The 21,573-nt window shown below is 40.4% G+C and overlaps 1 protein-coding gene, 1 long non-coding RNA gene and 1 other non-coding gene across 8 annotated transcripts in view; 1 reads left to right on the top strand and 2 right to left on the bottom strand.

Annotated features, from left to right (window-relative positions):
- Positions 1–7,676: 7,676 nt before the first annotated feature.
- The window catches only part of LOC101114973 (NXPE family member 4), a 70,096-nt gene continuing 56,199 nt past the window's right edge, over positions 7,677–21,573 (bottom strand). For 4 of the 6 annotated variants that reach the window (XM_060399307.1, XM_042232948.1, XM_060399305.1 and 1 more), the window contains 5 exons: positions 20,876–20,981; positions 14,195–14,925; positions 13,615–13,676; positions 11,391–11,600; positions 7,677–8,539 (listed from right to left, as the gene is read on the bottom strand). In XM_060399307.1, the coding sequence (XP_060255290.1) occupies positions 8,004–8,539; positions 11,391–11,600; positions 13,615–13,676; positions 14,195–14,925; positions 20,876–20,971 (1,635 nt within the window). In that variant the 5' untranslated portion in view covers positions 20,972–20,981 and the 3' untranslated portion in view covers positions 7,677–8,003. Of the gene's footprint in view, positions 8,540–11,390; positions 11,601–13,614; positions 13,677–14,194; positions 14,926–16,765; positions 16,912–18,882; positions 20,654–20,875; positions 21,216–21,573 lie in introns of those variants that run through there. The other 2 variants (XM_060399308.1, XM_042232950.2) reach the window with 2 other exon arrangements.
- On the top strand, positions 8,532–21,505 carry LOC121816675 (uncharacterized). The gene is made up of 3 exons (XR_006056332.2): positions 8,532–9,393; positions 10,960–11,095; positions 21,077–21,505. It is a non-coding gene; the product is annotated as an uncharacterized LOC121816675 (long non-coding RNA).
- Positions 9,246–9,317, bottom strand: TRNAC-GCA (transfer RNA cysteine (anticodon GCA)). Its single transcript has one exon. It is a non-coding gene; the product is annotated as a tRNA-Cys (tRNA).

Consider the following 21,573-nt stretch of genomic DNA (forward strand, 5'->3'; position numbering starts at 1 on the left):
GTTTTGAATAAATTCCATTCCACCCCCCCCCAACTTTCTACTTTGTACTGTTAATCTCTTGTTATCTCTTTGTACTGTTAATCACTTATTTCTCTTTTATTACTAGAGTCTCTTTGATATTATTACTCAATTGCTGATAAACAACATTCTCAATACATTGGCTTTAGAATCTTAGACAAGATCTTAACTTTCTAAAGTAGAACTTGCCTGTGCGTGTCAACCAGTCAGTCTTGTCCAGCTCTTTGGGAACCCATGGACTGTAGCCCTCCAGGCTCCTCCGTCCATGGGATTTTCCAGGCAAGAGTACTGGAGAGGGTTGCCGTTTCCTTCTCCAGGGGATCTTCCAGATCTAGGGATTGAACCTGTGTCTTCTGCATCTCCTGAATTGGCAGGCGGGTTCTTTACCACTGAACCACCCGGGAAGGCCAATGCAGAATTTACTTACCTATAAAGTGGATGTTTTAATAGTACAAACTTTTTAGGGCTTGGGAGGATTAAATGTAAAAAAATATATGCAGGTGCTTAGTAGTTCCTTTAATCTGTTTTGTTAACTTTCTGTCAGAAGAAATCTGTGAAATAAAATCACTCAGTCTCCTTATAAACTCTGTGTCCATCTTCACTCATTTCTGTAAGATTCATAGCAAAAGATACAAACACTCTCATTTCAATTAGTTCCCATCAGGGTATGCAGAAAGTTCTCTTCGGTGTCAAACATGAATCCTGGGACTGTTTAATTCTGCTAATTTCCTATGTTGTGATGACTCACAACTGCATCTGTGATCACTCATATTTATTATCTCCACGGGCAAGTTGACTTCACAGAAATGCATTATCCAAGACTCTTCCAGTTGTAGTTTCCAGTTCATGCTAGTTGTTTCCATGCCAACTCAAGGAAGAAAAACATTTAATGACTCATCTAGGGGTTCAAATAAGGGTAATCAAGCTCTCTAAGCCTCTAGGCTCTACTGTTCTCTTTTCTTGGATCTGTTCTCAGACCGATCCTTTCCAAAGTGTTTCCAAGAGGCTTAAGCCACACATGATCTTCAGTGTTCAAGCTCTCACAATGAGAGAGACACCCATATCTCTTCAAAATTTATATTAAGTCACACCAAAAATAACAAGTCTTAGACTCGACTAGGACCAGTCACTTCGCAGGGTGAAGAGTCCTTTGGATGAGTACAGTCCAGAAGGGCAGACTCATATGGTTGACAGTTTCACTCATAGGATATAAAGTGGGAAGCTGCAGTTCTCCTGGAAAAGAGGGGCTCTGTTATGAGGAGTATTGTTCAGGACAGAAATAGCAGATTTTCAGTACAAGAGACAACACGGATGAAGGCAAAAAGAGAGGGAATTATGTTTTCTGTCATTTATCCATCTTCTCTCTCTTTATCTTGATGAAAGATTCACCTGAAGAATTGCCTTCTCCCCAAATGAGTCAAATAGGGTGCTTATTTATTCACTCATTTGTTTATTTATTTAGCCCCACTTATGTATGACATGTCTGCAGTAGCAAACTTGGAAATAACTGCGAGTCCACATATAGGCTGTCAGCTCTGAAGAGCTGGGACTGTCCGTAGGTGATAAGGATATTATTCCCTGCCCTCATAAAATATACGATTTCATTTCAGTATGGTCTGAATTGAAAATATACGATTTAGTTTCAGTATGTTATTAGACACATACAGAATTATTTCTAACACAGTCTAACATGGTAGCCCTATAAGAATGGTGCTATGAGTACAGAGGAGGGAATGACTGACTGTAACTCTATGGATCTGGGACTTGAAAGATGACTGAGATTTCTTTACTGGAGAAAGCTATGAAAGCTGTTCTTTCCATTAAAAGCAATAGTTTGCACAATGAAGTGAAGGCAGGAATATATATTACAGTCAATATGATCCTTATGTGGTTCTGGAAGTGGGAAATCCATGAAAAAGGGCCGCTTTTAGAGCTTGATTTACTGTGAGATATGGAAGGTTAGGCTATGCTGGCAGACCCTGATCTCATTTGTAAGTTCTATTACGAGTTCTTTCTGGTCAGGGATCAAATCTTATTCTTTCCTGTTTCTCTAAGTGTGTTAAGCCTTTTACGGGAACCACTTGTATTAATATCATTGTTTACGTTCAGACGGTAAAGCGTCTGTCTACAATGTGGGAGACCTGGGTTTGATCCCTGGGTCAGGAAGATCCCCTGGAAAAGAAAATGGCACCCCACTCCAGTATTCTTGCCTGGAAAATCCCATGGACTGAGGAGCCTGGTAGGCTACAGTCCATGGGGTCACAAAGAGTCGGACACGACTGAGCGACTTCACTTCACTTATGTTCCAAAGGAGCAAATCTTCTCTGGCAACACACAGAGTACAACTCATATGTCCATGTTCTCTTTTAAAGCTGAAGTCATCAGTAGATAAAGATGAAAAATACAATCTTGGTCCCTAAATTCTTCATTTCTGTGTCAGAGCATCAAGATATTTTGTGATGTGCTAATCTTGTGGACTTGGGCAGATATGATGAATCCTGGAGGCTCTCTGTCATATCATGGATACTTTGTCCTAAAAGAAAACATGCCTTTCTTACATGCCATATCATTTATGTGGTTATTTAGTAGCTACGTCGTGTCTGACTCTTCTGTGACTCCACGGGCTGTAGCCTGCCAGGTCCTCTGTCCACGGCATGTTCCAGGCAAGAATACTGGAGTGGATTGCCATTCCCATCTCCAGGGGACCTTTCGGACCCAGGGGTGGAACCCACATCTCTTATGTCTCCTGCATTGCAAGTGGATGCTTTACTGCTGAGCCACTGGGGAAGCCCATGTCATTTTACACATCTTCCTAATTCTAAATAGGTTAGCAGTGTCAGACACAGGCCCAACTCAGATGTGTTGTAACAGAGAAGAAGAGCTATTGAGGACATTTTCAAGAAGGTTTTATGGAAAGAGAAGAGGATATATGTGTCAATCTCTGAAGAGATAAGTAATATCAGAAGATGCGTATAATTTCTATTTATCTTTTTTTTTAAAGATGCAAACTAGTATAGCTATTATTAGAGCATGGACATGTTTGTTTCCTAAGAAAATGGCCCAATAAAAAGGAGCGGGTTGATGACTGTGACAGTTAGCAATGTATTGCCTCTCAAGTCCAAATTCACCCCTCAATATATATTTTTTATTGGTGTATAATTTCTTTACAATGTTGTGTTCATTCCTGCCGTACAATAAAGTCAACTAGCTACATGTGTACATATATCCCCTCCCTCTTGATCCTCTGTCCCACCTTTACCCCCACCCCACCCCCCCCACCCCACCCCTCTAGGTCATCTCAGCCTTGGGGAGAGCCCCTTCCAAGTTCCTCCTTCAGCCTCGGGGAGAGCCTCTTCCAGGCCCCATCTGAGCTCACTGTACTATACAGCAGCTTCCCACTAGCTATCTAGGTAACACATGATGAAGTGAAGTCAAGTCACTGAGTCGTGTCAGACTCTTTGCGACCCCATGGACGGTAGTCTACAAGGATCCTCCTTCCATGGGACTTTCCAGGCAAGAGTACTGGAGTGGGTTGCCATTTCCTTCTCTAGGGGATCTTCCCGACCCAGGGATCTAATCCAGGTCTCCTGCATTGTAGGCAGATGCTTTACCCTCTGATCCACCAGGGAGGCCCGCATGATAGTGTATTGCGATGATAGAATTCTTCTAAGCATCTCTCCTAACAGGGAGCACATTGTCGAGTTTTGTCAGTAGAGGGCACTGGAGGGACACTGCGGGAGGAGGGTGCTATCCTCTCTTGGTGGCCTGCAGAGAGTGTGTGTTGTGGATGTGGAGACTTCCGGTGGAGCGCTTCCTGTCTTGTTCCTAGAACCAGGCCATTTCTTGGTGACCTTGTCGGCTTGTCCTGGCCCTGCGATAACCTTCCCTGGCCTTTGCTACGTAGAGAATGATACCTTGTGGCTTCCTGTTGGTGGGAGTTTCCTGCTTGCACAGGCACTGGTTCCCTCTGCAGGTCGCTGGGCCGCTTGACTGTCTTGGTCCTGCTCTGCATGTCCACACCCCTGCTTGCTGGCCACCTGTACCCCACTCACACCACAGAGGGTCAATTCTGCTTGCCCAGCAATTGCAGACCATCTGTGACCTGGACAAACCAGTCATCTTCTGCTGCCCGTTGGGCTGAACTACACCTTCCGCAGCAAGGTCTGAACTCCAGCCTCAGGAAGAGCCTCTTCGAAGTTTCTCCTTCAGCCTTGGGGAGAGCCCCTTCCAAGTTGCTCCTTCGTTGGATACCCTTCTTCTTCCCTAAAGGAACCAGAAAAAAATTCCTTCTATCTTAGTCACTTGTTTATCTGAGTGTATTAATTTTTTATATCAGATTTTCTCTGCTTAGCCCACTGTGTGGTTTCTATGTCCTATCTGAATCCATAGGATACAATGACATGAGAGATTATAACTTCAAGAATTCAGCACCCGTGGATACTTGGAATATACCACTTTTTGAAACCTCCTCCTTGTAAAGACCCTCATACTTGTAATTCTTAATCGTCTCAGTTTCTTCTCAGTCTGCTCTTTAACATCCTTGCTTCATGATAATAATTTCCCTTGAAAATATTTACCTCTTTGTTTCCTTTAGGAATATTTATCTATCTTGTTTAAGAGTCCATTCTGTCCAAGAGGCTGTGTGCCAGTCATTTCTACTTGTTTCTTCTGTTGGACGATCAACATGTGCTATAAACAGACTGGGTGATCATCTCAGACAGGAAATGACCGTCACACATCAAGCAGACATGGCAATAGTTACTTCTGTGTTTATAATGATTCATTTTGGCAAGAACTGCTCACCCTTCATGGATTTCCCCAGAAAGTGCCAACTTCTGAGAGATGTCATTCCAAACGCTTTATCCTGAGCTCACACTTCTTCTTAGGGTTCACACATTACAACGTATATTCCTCCTTTTTATTTTCTCAAAAAAAAAAAAATCTGTGGGTCACCTTCTTATTTTTGTCCTTCTTCTAAAATGATAGTACTCTGTGTTCTTTTTTTAAAAAAATCTGCCCTTTTAGCAAGACCTTCAGTGACCCTTATCCAGCCTTACCCAGTTGGAGAGTGGTAATGGAAAGTCATTTTATTAATAGAAGAAAACAGATGCTGTTCCAAAGTTCCATAGTTTCATAACTCTTGTTCATCCTGACCTTGGCAACTACAGCAGTCTGTGGCGATGCCTGAGTTGCATTGCCAGTCCCTCCCTCCCTCCCTTCCTTTCTTTCCTTCTTCCCTCTCTCCCCGTATCTCTTGCTTTCTCGCTCCTTCCCTCCCGTTCCATCTTTCCTTCTCTTTGTTTCTTTCTTCCTTCTCTCTTTCCCACCCTCTCTCTTATTTTCCTTCCTTCCTTTTCTCCCCCCGTCAACTGCCTTCCCGTTATAATTAGGAGCGCTCAGTCATGACCGACTCTTTGTGGCCCCGTGGACTGTAGCCCTCCACGCTCCTTTGCCCGTGGCATTTTTCAGGCAAGAATACTCGAGTGGGTGCCATCTCCTACTCTATGGGATCTTCCCAACCCAACCCAGGGATTGAACCTGCATCTCTTGAATCTCCTGCATGGGCAGTAGATTCTTTACCACTAGGACTGCCTGGGAAGCCCATTGTAATTAGGATAGAATTTGAACTCCTTGCCATAGGCTACAGAGGCCACATGTGACCTGGCCTGTGCCTTCCTCTCTAACTTCTTTTCCCTCCACTGACAATACTCCAGACATGATGGTCTTCTAATAAGCCAAGCTCTATCATGTTTCAAGGCTTTGGCACTTGCCATTCTTCCTTAAAGATCACTGTTTCCATTCCTTTCCATTATTTTGAAATGCCTTCTTCTCTGACTTGCCTCTTCTAACTGCTCTAACTAGTTGTCTCCGTCACCAGCACACTGTCACTATCTGTCATATTGCCCTGTTATATACTTTGTTATACTTCTTTGTAGTATACCATATACTTTGTTCATACTCCTATGGTATTATAGATTTTTTAATATCTTTTTTTGTTTATCTTTTCCTTTATTACAATAAGGATTCTTTGATGTCAGAGAATTCACATGCCTTTTGGCCAGTGTATCCCTAAAGATTAGAATAGTTCCTGGCACATGATAAGAGACTTAATATTTCTGACCATCTGTTTACTGTGCGCTGAGCTGTGAATTGTGGCTCATGGGCAAACAAGTAAAAAAATTATTATCCCTTTCCTGGAGGAAACTGAATAAATGGATTTAAGATGTTCCTATTATAACTGTCTTTTCCTAGATGCAGCAAGAGTAGGTCAGGGGCCCAGTGATGGCTGGGGCATGGTTAAGAGGGAAAAATTAAGGAAGAATATAATACCAAGTTGCTTTGTCATAATTTTATTGCCCTATTCAACTGAAATTCTCTGAATTCTATTCAGCTGAATTCAGTATCATTCTTGGGTCAAATTTTGGGAAGGCCTATTAAAATGCAGGTGAGAGTGATTGAAATAGTAACCTATATGTACAGGTGAGAGAAGTTAGTGTTGTTGATTATCTCCATAATGGTTTCCTAACATATTTTAAGCAGTGGAACTTTTTTCAAACCAAAGGCCACCCAGAAGCCCAATACAGAGCTTGGTAAAAATTGCTGATGCTCCAACTGAAGTGGCATGGAGAAGCTGGTACCCTGCTCACCAAGCACTTCTAAAGCCTGTCCTTCCAGGTAGCACCTGAAGACCACCTATGGTTCCCAGAGCTGTACAGAGCAAGGTTTGAACATCACAAATCTCATATTAATCCCTTCATTTGAGAAACTGAGCCCAGGGTGCTGAAGTGACTTATCCAAAGTTATAAACGTATTGTCAGTGAAAGGCCTGAAGCCCAGCTCCCTGAATCCTAGAGCACTGTGCCTTTGACTGTTTTATCCTGTATTTCTGAAGGATAGATTCTATAGGATAGGTTAATTCCTAGCAGGGGAGTCCCTCTAGGGAGAGAAAAGTCAAAGACTTTACTTCAAAATGTGCAGTTCCTCTGTTCCTCTGGAACATGGCCTCATAAGACTGCTCTTCTGCTCATTGCTATTTAGTCACTAAGTCCTGTCTGACTCCTTTCTGACCCCATAGACTGCAGCCTGCCAGACTTCTCTGTCCATGGGACTTCCCAGGCAAGAATATTGGAGAAGTTGTTACTTCCTTCTCCAGGGGATCTTCCTGACCCAGGGCTTGAACCTGTGTCTCCAGTGTCTCCTGCATTGGCAGGTGGATTCTTTACTACTGAGCCACCAAAGAAATCGCCCTTCTTCTTGGAAGTCATCTTTTTTTTTTTTTTTTTTTTTGCCATGCCTCACGGCTTGTGGGATCTAAGTTCCCCAACCAGGAACTGAACCCATGTCCCCTGCATTGGAAATGCAGAGTCTTAACCACTGGACTGCCAAGGAAGTCCCGGAAATCATCTTGAACTTGTTTTGGTGATGGTGGTGGTTTAGTCGCTAAGTCGTGTCCAACTCTTGTGACCCCATGGACTGTAACCTGCCAGGCTCCTCTGCCCATGGGATTTTCCAGGCAAGAATACTGGAGTGGGTTGCCATTTCCTTCTCCAGGGGATCTTCCCGCCCCAGGGATTGAACCTTGGTCTCCTGCACTGCAGACAGATTCTTTACCAACTGAGCTATGAGGGATAAGGAAATGATACTGCTTTCTCCAAATATTTATCTTATAATAACTTTATTGATGTGAATTTCCATTAATCAGAGAGAGCTTTTAACCGTTAGGCGTCTTGACTTCCTGTCTGTGAAAAGTGGTCTGACTCTGATCAAGAAGGGTAGCTCCTTTTCGTAAGTGTTTTTGTGTTTATTTGTAAGTAGAAGCCCAAATGAGAAATAACAGATTTGGCTGAATTGCCGGTTAATAAATCAGCCATAGTGCAGATTTTCTCTTGCTAATTGAGAGTTCAGAGCCAACAGCATCTGGCATGATAGCAAACACTTAATAGATGTTTTTAATTAACTGAATAAATTTCAAAGATATGTGTTATCTAGCAAATAAAGTTTAACAGTATATTAATCTGATTTCTGACTACAGACTGGGGCGGGTGGACGTTATTTGTGCCATATGCAATTGTGATATCCCAAGCATCAATAATGCCCACATTGAGATCCTGGAAAATATCCTTCAAGGCAAGATACTGGATATAACCGTGAAAGTCACTAAATCTCTCCACATCAGCGTTCATCTCCCTGATGTTCTCTTCCTTGATGATAACCACAGTGTCTGGACTTCTCAGAAGAAGGCGTTGAAGTGCATCATGGATGTTGAGGGCCCTTCGGATAAAAACGTCAATGGGAAAGGGTCTGAAGTGTTGGCCCAGAGAAATAACAATGATAGTATTTCTTTCTCCTCCAATTCTGTCAATAACCTGGGCAAGGTACTCAATCTCTTTGACTGAATAGGTCAATGATCCAATCAAGGGATAACCATGTTTTTGCCACTGGATATTGATATTCTTGTTCAAGTCCACAGCAAGTTGCTTTTGAAATTTTCCAGATTCGTGCAGATCCACTGACTTCAGGGCTGATGACAAATGGGAAATCCCAAAATAAAAGCAGAATAAAGTTATGAAGTTCATACAAATAGAAGAAAAATTATGATGTTTATAATTAAATGTTAATCCTGACTAATTTATTATAGGCTTAAATGAGAGACCAGTTTGAAAATTATTGAGCAACAAAAAGTGTTATACAAATAAATTATATCTGCCCCTCTGTAGAGCCATGTAGGACCAAATGGACTGCTGATAGCGAGCATCGATGTCACTTCAGTGGAAAATGACGGAGTCACTTTCATGGATATTAGTTTTGACACTTTGTTAACTATAGACTAAGCTCCTTTGAAGATAGAGAAAGGTGCCAGTTGATGTCTATAAATTTCAAAATACAAGTAAACCTACTTCCCCAAGATCTTTGTAAGTTCACTTAAGACTGGAATTGTATTCTATACTTCTGTGTTTCTTTTACATATGCATGAAGTGGTATTGAATACATCATCTATAACAATATTATTGCTATTCATTCGTGCAGGACTTAATAGTTTACAAAACATTTATTAGGACTGATATGTTTATTTACTTCAAAGCTCCGTATATATGCATGGTGGTGGTGATTTAGTTGGTAAGTCCTGTCTGACTCTTGGCTACCCCATGGACTGTAGCCTGCCAGGCTACTCTGTCCATGGGATTTTTCAGGCAAGAATGGGTTGCCATTTCCTTCTCCAGGGAATCTTCCCCACCCAGGGATTGAACCTGGGTCTCCTGCATTGCAGGCAGATTCTTTACCAACTGAGCTACCAGGGAAACCCTATCTAGAAAATTGCCATCTTCTGGAAAAGAAAACCAAAAGATGAAATGACCTGCCAAGATTATACAACTAGTAAGTAACAGACTCTGTACCTTAAACTTGAAGTTCCTCCTAATTCTTATGAAAGTAATCTACCCAGTCTTAAAACTTTTTAAAAGTATAATATGAATGGAAGAAAATGAAGTTGCTTTATTTTTCACTATATTAATTAGACTATCAAGGCCAGTTTCTTCGTAGCTAGAACATCTGAGGAAAATGTGTGGGAAATGATTATTAATGCTTTGTAATATGTACCAACTTAGAAGTAAAGGGCTACACTTAAAGTCTTAACCCAGTGAGGTTTGAAAATGGTGATGCTGGAGGGTTGGGTGGAAGAAAATGGCAGAATTTTTTCTTCATTCTGTTTCTAACATATTTCAATTTCATTTTCTAAAGCACACAATAACCACACAATTTAACTTTTGACAATACATGTAACAGATGTTTTGTTATCGTAGCTTCAAAGGTCAGTCAAGAAAGTAGGTAAGTCAGTAATTCAACACTGTCAAAATCTAAGAGCCCACCCTGACCCCACTATTGCAGAATGTGATGCTAGAAGTTGTCACTAGATCCTAAATTTTATAGATGGGGAAACTGAGATCTGGAGGAGATTTGTCATTTACCAGGGGTCACAGCTTAAAACTCTCCCCTTTGAGACTGGATTTGACATATATACACTGCAATGTATAAAACAGATAACTAATGAGAACCTACTGTATAGTACAGGGAACTATCCTATGGTTCCTACAGAACTCAGTGCTGTGTGGTGGACTAAGTGGGAAGAAAATCCAAAAAAGAGGGGATACGTATATAGCTGATTCACTTTGCTGCCCAGCAGAAAATAACACAATATTGTAAAGCTAGTATTCTCCAATAAAAAGAAAAAACTCTCCCCTTGTGTTACAGGGGGTTCAAGGTCCTACTGATGTTCCCTTTTTACTGAATGAATCAGCTTACTCTCTGAGTTGGAGATCACAAGAGTGGCCTCATGTTAGGAAGGCCAGTGGGGAGCCACGCTAAAGCTACACTGTCCCCAGTGGTAAGAGCTAGGGCCCAGAATACAGAGGACTGGCAGTGACAGTTTTCCAGATAACAGTGCTAAGATCTACTAGTGGATTCTGAGTTATTATTGATGCATTCTTTGTTTAGTTAAAGGAGCCACTGGACTAGGCTTCTAGCCCCAGTTCTAATATGAACCAATGATAATAGGGCAATAGTTATTGTTTTCTGGGCACTTACTAAGTGCCTTGCTATGTGCCTCACTATGTGTTAAATATTTTATAACCATTACTTCATTTAATCTTCATAACCATCACCAGATGCTGTTGTTATTTTTAGTTCACTGATGTGGAAAATAAGCTGTATGTCCAGGGTCATAGTCTAGGTTTGTTAAGCTTCTAAGCCCCTGCATTTAACTATTATGCCTACCTGATATGAAGCTATTACCTCAACTGTAGCATCTATCTTTCTGTGAAACAGTCATCTTGATGACAGCTCACACCAAAGAGAGCTAACTATGTAGTCAGCCGTATTCTAAATACGTTGTGTATAGTACTTCATTTTTACCAAGTGGGTACTGTTTTCATCTCCATTTTACAGATGAGGAAACTAAGGACAAAATCCTAGTGATGTAACCTGCCCAAGGCCATCAGATAGGACAGTAGAGGCCCTATTTTGATCTCAGGACATCTGGGTGTAGAAGCCACACCCATAATCATCATGCCATCTGTAGAAGGTGGGTAGTATACGATCTTCTGATCGTCAGCTTTGTGCGTGATTTTCTGAGTATCCTGGGTAAATACTGAAGTGTGAATTCTGCAGAAATAGGAATGGAGTAAACGTTTTTCTATCCTGGCTCCTTTCTAGTCAATAAATGGATTCTTATAAAGAGAAGATAATACCTTGTGAAAAGTGTTGATGTGCTCTGATTAAGAAATATGAAAGAGGCATTCTCTATATTCCTTTCTCCCCTTGAAATGAAAAAGAAGTTTCTGAAAGGGATGTGAGTAAAAGCTCAGACAGAGACATACTGTTGATCCTGCTTTTGAAGTATTCCATCCACTGGCGGATCGTGGAATCTCCCAGTAGATATATAAATTTTCCTCTCAGGCATTCTTTCATTTCAATTGCAGCCAGACTACAGGAGACAGGATTCCACGTGTCTTTCCAGACATGTCCACTGGGAATTGTGGATGCCATTCCAAACTTGCATTGCCTTTTCACTGGAACTGTCTTTTCTGCTAAAGAATCAACAAGATAGAGTCTTCTAAAGTATCACTTTATCCATGAGTATTTAATAAGAACCAACTGTCTTTTTTAGGTATCCTTTTAATAGAGTGTGAGGGTGGAGAAAAACCTTATTGAAGCATCATTCTCTTGATGGAATAGTTAGTTTTCAGAAAAAATTTCTCTGATAAGAATTTTATAAGTGATAACTCATTAATGTTCATTATAGATAACATGTTTTCTCCCAGAGAAAAAGGCCTTCTGGGTAAAATTTAAGTATTTGTTTGCCTTCTTATGAAAGAAAAGATATCAATTCTTTCTTAGTAGTGAAAACTCAATTATCTTGTCATTTAGCCCAATTCACCTCAAAGTTTATCACACACTGTCACAGTGTCTTAAACGCCACCATCAAACTGTTAATGCTTTAAGTGCAAGGAGATATAAAAAAACTAACAATTAATTTGGTTTGAGTCCTGGACAGTCCACATGGATATGGCTGTAGGCTGGAGCAGACTTGTGGGAATCCAGGATAGGCTGGGTATTGACCATTAGTCCCAGGTTTCTGAAGAATCTGGGAATATGACGGACTGAGGTGTTTATCCTTGGCAGTCTTGGGGCTGTGATTATTCACCATCCAAAGGAAGTGGTTTAATATTTTAATAACTGGCATAAGTATCTTTGTGTATCCTGGGTGAAAAATGCCATTTCCACCTGTAGATACATAAACACACTACAGCGTCAATGAGTTTAGTAGCAATTAGCAAGCTGTTGATACTGAACTTAAGGGACACAAAAGTTCCTGCATTAAATCATTTTCGATAGGGATTTCGATGTTCCCTAGTGGCTATATCGTAAAAGAATCCGCCTGCAGTACAGGAGACCCAAGTTTGATCCCTGGGTCAGGAAGATCTCCTAGAGTAGGAAATATCAACCCACTGTAGCATTCTTGCCTGGGGAATTCTAAGGACAGAGGAACCTGGTGGGCTACAGCCCATGGGGTTGCAAAAAGTCGGACTCAACTGAGCAACTAACACTTTGAGCCAAAGAAATTGAAGAGAAATTAATAAAAGTGTGGAAGTGCTATTTTATATGTTCAAATGGTTTGAAAGATGGCAAAGACAAGGAGGGGGAAATTGGAATGAACTGAATTATAGATGGCAGGTTAGAAACCTCTGCTGCTGCTGCTGCTGCTGCTGCTGCTAAGTCGCTTCAGTCATGTCTGACTCTGTGCAATCCCATAGACGGCAGCCCACCAGGCTCCCCCATCCTTGGGATTCTCCAGGCAAGAACACTGGAGTGGGTTGCCATTTCCTTCTCCAATGCAGGAAAGTGAAAAGTCAAAGTGAAGTCATTCAGTCGTGTCCAACTCTTAGCAACCCCATGGACCGAAGCCCACCAGGCTCCTCTGTCCATGGGATTTTCCAGGCAAGAGTACTGGAGTGGGGTGCCATTGCCTTCTAGATGGTGATTATTGTGCTTGTAGTGATGAGGGAAGTGCTAATGGTGGTGGTTGGGGGAGGTAAGACCTAGGTGCAAACTGGGAGAGAGTTTTGACATTTGAATGTTGTTGCATCTGATGGGCAGGTAATCCGTTGCCTGATAGATACTGATGAGGTTGATGATGAGGGTTATAAATCAGGTTTAGGATTCCAGTCATTTATTCACTTAGGTGATTGGTGCCTTGGCCCACCATAGACAAGCCTGATGAGCAGAGTAACATATCATTGGTAGTAGTGAACAAGTTCTGAGGAAGGAAAAACCCTTTAAATGGGATGAGTGCTAAGTGTGTGTGTGCTCAGTCGCACAGTTGTGTCCGTCTCTGTGCGACCCCATGGACTGTAGCCCACCAGGTTCCTCTGTTCATGGAACTCTCCAGGCAAGAATACTGGAGTGGGTTGCCATTTCCTACTCCAGGGGATCTTCCTGACCCAGGGATCGAACCCATGTCTCCTGCATTGGCAGGTGGATTCTTTACTGCTGAGCCACCTGGGAAGCCCCAGCCATCAGTCACACAAAGGGAGGACTTACAGTTACATTTGGAGACAGTAATGGCATCAAACTTTGCCATCATCTCTACACCCACATTTGACCTTAAAGAGACAAATATAAAAATTAATTGGCAAGTGGCCCAAGATCAGGAAACATAAGAAGTCACATTACCCATTGTTTCAGTTATTTCTTATGATAATAACTGACTACTTTGGCCACAGTTCCAGGCCATTTATTAAATTTCCATTTCTTGGCCTATTAATTCAGGGAGTACAGATCCCCAGAAGGTGTACAAGGTAAATTTTGTGATTCAGAAAGAATATATTAGCACCTAGGCATATTCACACATGTATATTTCTTCTCTTTTAATTTTTATTCTAGTCATTTTTTTTGTCGTTGTTTCAATGATAAGGGTTAAATATCCAAAATATTTAGGAATGACTGGAGAGTGGGCACTGTCCCCAGATGAATTCACATATCTTTTCTAAAATGGCTCTTCATAGAGTCCCAAAGTTGATACATTAATACACAATTAATTAATAGCTATTTCCTTTGGATCAACAGATAGGCCAAATCATTACTGTATTTACCCAGATAGTCTCCAGAAATAATTATTTACCTTTCAAAGAGACTTCTTTCTTGTTTGCTAAGATAAGACACGTCCTTATTTTTGGAGTGCATGTGGGTGAGTGCAGCACAGGGAACGTTTGGAGGCTTCAAGCAGTAGAAGGCTTCTCGGTCTCGGGTGTCCAGGTATTCACACAGTTCAGCACTTGAATTTAAAACCAGGGCACAGTCAGTACTGACTTGGGAGGTGCCTCTGTTAAACTGGCCTGTGAAGATCACCCTGTCGTAGCCTTGGTTCCTGGCCCTCCAGAGAGCCGACACCCCTTCACTGGGGTGGATGAGCAGGACAGACAGGGACACCTGGCCCTCCCAGAACAGGGTGAAGCTCACAAGGTAGGTGCCATTGTTGAAGTCTGTCACCTTTCCAGAAGCACCCGCTTTCAGGGCTGGGGAGGACATCCTGGCCCTGAGGAAGTCCCCACCATATTCCTTCCTGCGTCCCAGGTGGTCCCTCACCTCCAGCAGGACGTCCAGCCGGTCCCCCCTGCAGTATGTGTCTCGAGGGCTGAGGAGGGTGGCTCTGCTGTGTGCGGCGCTGGTGGTGGATCTCACATTGGTGAAGGGTCTGGGTGGGATCAGCTGGTCTAGTTTCTCCATGATCCTCTTTATCCTCAGCTCAGTCTCTGTTGGTGAAACTGCTGGATTCAGTGCTGGTTCAGGATGTGTTTTCATGATGAAATTCCAGTGATGGAGGGAAAAGGGCAACTTGAGCACAGTCCGTAACTGAATGACAAGGAATACAATAGAGAACACGGAAAGTGTGCCTATTTAATGTGATAATTATGGTAGGTTAGTCAACGTCTCTTTTATCAAATGATGAGTGGTAGAAAAATTAAAAATAAAATGATATTGAGATTACATTATCATCCATGTTTCATAGGAAAAATGATTTTCCTTAAAGCTGGTGGTGAAACTTTACTTTTCACTGGCTGTTGAAAAGTGTTGTTTTTGTTGTTGTTTTGTTACACCACACAGCTTGTGAGATTGTTCCCCAACCTGGGACTGAACTCCTGGGCTTTTGGCAGTGAAAGCACCAGGCCCTAACCACTGGACTGCCAGGGAGTTTCCATCACTGGCTAATCTATTTTGGGTGAGCCATTCTACTGCAAAGGATCTTGTTTCTGAAAGTGATGATCATAAAATATACTTTCATTGGGCAACTGTGAAGACCAAATGAGAAAATGCTTTTTAACTGCATAGCAGAGAACAGATGTTTATTGTTCTTTTATTTTTATCTTAAAATTAGAGTTCAGTCATTTAAATAAATCTTTAAGAAAATTTTCAAGAAGCGTGGAGATTTTATGTAATATACAATTATCTGTTTTTTCTATTTCACTTTTTATACTTTGATTAAACAGTCTGCGGTATTTACTAGTAATTCTCAGATTACTGTTTTAGCTAACAGGACATAAGAGACATAGGCTACTTTCTATATTTATTTTCTCATCATAAAATAACACTGACATTATTAAAAGTGAGAGAATGCCACAACTCGATAGAAAATAAAAATCAGTCATGATTACAGAAACCACTCTTAACCATTTTGGTGGTTTTCCGCTCATCCTGTAAAACCATTTCACGTGATTGTGAACACACTGAATATTTACCAATTAATTTTGATTAAAAATAGTGTCATTAAAACCTTTCCACCTTATGTCCAAATAATATTCCAGCCTATGGACATAGTTTAATATTTCACCTATTCCTATATTTTTAGATATTTATTGTATTCAGCTTTTCTCTGTTACTTACAATTCTGTAAAGGACACTGTTTGGTATAAATCTTCCCAGTAATAACTCTGAATTTCCAGTAAAGGCAGAGTATCTTGTATTGGACTAGGTTACTGTGGTTAACATTTTTACTTTGTATTATTTGACATGTTCTGATTTTTTAGAAATAAAAACATTTTTATTTATTAAATTACAGAGATGTTATTAGTAACCAGGATGTGCCAGGTACCATTCTAAATGCTTTTCATTTGCTAGCTCATTAATCCTCACAATAATATATGAGGTATTTATTTTTATGACCCAATTTTCAGATGATGAAACTGGTTCACCTAAAAGTTAAGAAATTTAGCCAAACCTGCACAGTTAGTCAACAAGAGAGTCGAGTTTTAATCCCAGGTAGGTATCTCTGTAAATGAGCTACCCAGGGACTTCTCTGGTGGTCTACTGGCCAAGATTCCATGCTCCCGGTGCAGAGGGCCTGGGTTCAATCCCCAGTCAGGGAACTAGATCCCACATGCCACAACTAAGGAGTTCACATTCTGCAACTAAAAGATCTCACACACTGCAACTAAGACCCAGCACAGCTGACTAAATAAATGAGAAAAATGATATATATGTATATATATATATATACACATGCCTACATACATCTGAGCTGCCCAGTGTTGTGAATATGCAGTAAGGCTAGAATTCTCTTTCACTGCTGGTTTAGGTGCAAATTGGCACCATATGTCTGAAAAACAGGTCTATAGCATATAGTAAGACCTTTAACAATGTTCACTGCATTTACCAATAATTCTACTTCTGAGAACTCAGCGAATCATAGTAATACCTCTGAATTTCCAATAAAGACAGAGTAGCTTGTGTTGGCACTCCAGTGTTCTTGCCTGGAGAATCCCAGGGACGGGGGAGCCCAGTGGGCTGCCGTCTATGGGGTCGCACAGAGTTGGACGTGACTGAAGCGACTTAGCAGCAGCAGCAGCAGCAGCAGCAGCAGCAGCTTGTATTGGACTAACTTCCCTGTAGATAACAATGATAAATTCTAGGTACTCCCCTCCGCCCCCCACTGCAAAATCTCTTTTAAGAGCACTGGAGAGTGACCACAAACTGACAGACGCCAGAGGAGAGCTGAAATGTGAAAGAAGGAGCTATGCTGAATTTGCATAATAAAAAAGTGCCAACTGAGTTTCTTCCCCGTGAAGTGAAATTATACCAAAAGTGACACATAGGTCTTCAGGAAGGAATGAAAAGCCCCAGAAACGGTAAATACATGGGTTAACATAAAATACTATGTGCTTATCTTCTAATTTCTTTAAAATGCATATAATTATTTAAAAACTACAATTTTGTAATATTATAATAACTATAGCATAATGAATGAGTTGGGGAGTAAATGGGAATAAATTATTAAAAAGTTATTATAGATTATGTGAAGTAGCGCAATATTAACTCTAAAACTTAAGAATATGCATTGTAATCTCTAGAGAAACCACTTAAAAAAAACTTAGAGCTATAAAAATAATAGAGAAACTAAAAGGACATACTGAAAAAAAAAATCAATCCAAAGGAAGGAAGGAAATGGGGAACAGAGGAATAAAAATCAGAATGGCCAAACAGAAAATAAGTAACAAAATGGTAGACCTAAATCCACTCATATTAATCATTTCATTAAAAGTAGGTATACTAAACACTTCATTAAAGGGCAGAGATAATCATACTGCTTTGGAATAGCAGAGTTTACAGATTTTTAAAAGACAGTATGTATGCATAAAATAATGTTTTGTTATCAATGCATTCATTTGTATGTATTTTGAAATATTTAAAATATTTTGGTATTAAAAGTTATAGTTTGACATTAAAATTTATGGTATTATCAAATTTTGGAAGAATTTTTGTTTAGTAAATTTGTGATCAGTGTTTCAGTATTTGAGATTATTCATTTATAAAATGGTGCAGCTGTTATAGTTCCAGCTATGTGATTAGTAATGCATTCTAGAAAAAAAGTTTTACTAGAATGATTTCTAATAAATGGAGTGTTAAATTTTTTTTAAATGCAGAGATAAAACAGCAAGACCCAACTACTTGCTATCTATGAGGAATGTAGGTTAAGTATTAAGATACCTATAGGCTGAAAGTGAAAGGATAAAAAAAAACAGTATGTCATTAAAGCATAAAAAAGCTGCTATTAATGTTAAAGTAGACTTCAAGGCAAAGAGTATCACCAGACATAAAGATGGACATCCTAGAGTGATAAGAGGGTCAATTTGTCTAAAAACATAACAACCTTAAACGTGTACATGCCTACATATACATGTATTTATATGTGAAACAAAAACTGCCGGAACTAAAGGGAAAAATAGAAAAAGACACAATTATAATTAAAAATTAGGCAAATCTCTCTCAGCAGATGCTATAGGAACAAAATTTAAAAATGACTAAGTACCTAGAGGATCTGAAGAACATTATTATGGTAACATTTTTTAACTATCACAGCACATTACCAGACGTTTTTAAATTGCTACAACTTCATGTGAAAATCGTAAGTGATTTCAGTAGAGTAAAATAATATTCTCTGCGCAAACTCTTTTGGTAGAAAAACAACAGGAAAATTCTGATTCAAGGTGGAGGAATAAGCACATGTTATAACCTCGACTGGGCTTCCTGGTGGCTCAGATGGTAAGAATCTGCCTGCAGTGCCAGAGACTGGGTTCAATACCTGGGTTGGGAAGACCCCCTGGAGAAGGATATAGTAACCCACTCCAGTATCCTTGGCTGGAGAATCCCATGGACAGAGGAGCCTAGTGGGCTACAGTCCACAGGGTCGCAAAGAGTCAGATACGACTGAGTGACTAACACTTTACCTTTCTTTCCTAGCCTTGCTTTCCCACCATAAGATCATATAAATGGCAGAAAAGAACTTAACAATTTTCTAACTGGACCAGAACTTACAAGCAATCTCCTGAAAACTGAAAGGCAGATGAGATTAGATCAAGGAAGAGCCCATGGCTGCCAATCCATATAGGTGAGGCTTCTGTAAAGAAGGAAGTCCCTCCAGGGACATTGCCAGCGTGGAGGAGGTTGGTAACTGCAGTAGGAGGGGTTGAGGGCAGGCCCATAGGAGGACAAACCACGCAGGTTGATACCTTCCTATTTCCCCACCTGTGCTGGGCCAGGCAGCTAGGAACAGGGAATTCTGTACTCTCATGAGAATAAAAACTATAGATATTTAAGTTGGGGAGGTCAGTGGGACCCAGTGTGCCTGGCAACACTTTAGACAAACAGGGAGCACTTATGCCACACACATGCTGGAGGAAACAGATAATGGCAGTCCGGACTGGCCACCACAGAGCTTCAGGTGTAAGAATGCACACAACCGAGAATCAGCAAAAACTTTCATCGAAGGTAACTCATGAGAGGGGATTCCCTGGCTATCCAGTGGTTAAAACTCTGCACTTTCACTGCAGGGGGCGCAGGTTCCAAGTTCCTGGTTGTGGAACCGACAGCTTGGTCAAAAAATAAAAGCAACTCTGAGAGAGAGATATTATCAAGTTCAGCAAAGGGTAGACATCCAAGGGAAGGAACAGAATTAATACAAAAATCAAAACAAAGCTTTAGAACAAGCATACTTTCTGGCCTCAGAGAGATCTAGATGATATTGGATCTACGAACTAGTAAGTCTTTTGAGATCTTGGAAAGTAAGACCCTACTGTTCCTTATGAAAAATCAGTAGGATTCCTTTATTCCAGCAGCAAGCAATTAGAAAATGTGTTTAAAAGAACAGTCATTACAATAGCAACAAAATAATTAATGACGTACCAAGGTGTCAATCTAACCAAAGATGCTTAAGACCTGAATGCAAAAGTTATAAAATTTAGTGAAAGATGTTGAAGAAGACCTATGTAGGTGGAGAGAGATGACATGTTGATAAATAGCACAATAGTATTATAAACAAGTCAGTTTTCTCAATTTGATCTATATGGCTAATGTAATGCACATATAATTTAAGTAGAATTTTTCACTAAATTTGACAGACTGATTCCAAAACATGTAAGAGGGAAGGCCAAGACCGGCTGAAAACCTGCTAAAGTAGGTTAAGCAAGGATAACTTGACCTCCAAGTTTTCAAAACTAATTATGAAGCTCTGTTAATTACAGCCATGCGTTATTGATATAGGAAAGCCAAACTGATCAATGGAATAGAACAAAGAACCCACAGAGGGACCTGTACTTATTAAAATTTTTGATATACAATAAAAATGACCTGATATATCAGCTTGGAAAGAAAGGATTACAAAATGGAAAAAGCTGGAAAAAGTGGTTATCCATACAGAAATAAAAGCAGAATCAGCCAAAAAAATCCAGGTACATTAAGGGTTCAGTGTCTAAAGAAAGCAACCTTTAAAACTGTAAGTAGAATATTTAGATAAACAATTTGACACAGGTGTAGGGAAAGGTTTATTAGTACTTAAAAAGCATTAACTGAAAAAAAACACAAATAAATTTTACTATATACACCTGAAAATATTCTGTTGTTCAGAAGTTCCTTGTGCATGTACGCTCAGTTGTGTCCAGCTCTTTGCAACCTGGTGGACTGTAGCCCACTAGGCTCCTCTCTCCATGGAATTTTCCAGGCAAGAATACTGAAGTGGGTTGCCATTGTCTACTCCACAGAATTTCCTTAGAGAAGGTGTAAAGACAAGCTAAATCTTGGGAGGAGACAGCTGCAACGCAGATATAAGGGATGAAGAGTGTGAGTGTAGATCACACACACACACGTACAACATTATCCTCTCCCATATTACATGATGATTATCAAGTAGTTCTTAAAAGCTGAAACTCCTCTTCTAGACTCGAAAGGTCTGCTTGTTTGGACTTTTCTAGAACGAGTGAAGTCTCACATAAAAATATAGTTTTGTGAAACATACAAAGAAAGCAATTCCTACCTTCGTGGAGTTTTGGATAACTGCAAAAGTGATCCAAGAGGCTAAGATAAACACCAATATCAACAGTGACTTGTGATTTGCTATTCTCATTGTCATGATCAGGATCCTAAAAGAGACAATGCAAAAACAGGCCCAAATACACAGCACCGGAAAAGAAATGCAGAAATACTTGAAAAGTTCTCCTGATTCTGTTTTCCTCAGATGTTACATCCAGAATGGAAACTTGGTCCTCCCGCTGCTCTTGCTGGGTCCCTGCTTCCTTTGTTTATTGGCTTGTACCTTCAAGAGAGGCACTATTCTGAGAACGGAGCCCATCTTGGAGTCTAAAAATTGAGGAACTAAGAATGTGATGGACGCAAGTGTGCCTATTCTTAGGGGGGCGTTTCCAGGCTGTATGTCATCTAACAGGCTTCCTGTTCTCTTCCCGTAAGAACAAAGAACAGACATAAAACATGACCCAGAGGGATGTTATGGGGAGGGAGGTGGGAGGGGGTTCATGTTTGGGATCGCATGCACACCCGTGGTGGATTCATGTCAATGTATGGCAAAACCAATACAGTATTGTAAAGTAAGATAAAGTAAAAATAAAAAGTTAAAAAAAATCCCAATAAATACTGACTGATAATCGCATTATTTTGTGGCCATTTTAAAGTACTTGATTTTTTCTAGCTTCCTTTTTACTAATGTGTTAGTAGGTT

Source organism: Ovis aries, chromosome 15 (assembly GCF_016772045.2).
Source record: "Ovis aries strain OAR_USU_Benz2616 breed Rambouillet chromosome 15, ARS-UI_Ramb_v3.0, whole genome shotgun sequence".
In the NCBI taxonomy this organism is placed as follows: Eukaryota; Metazoa; Chordata; class Mammalia; order Artiodactyla; family Bovidae; genus Ovis; species Ovis aries.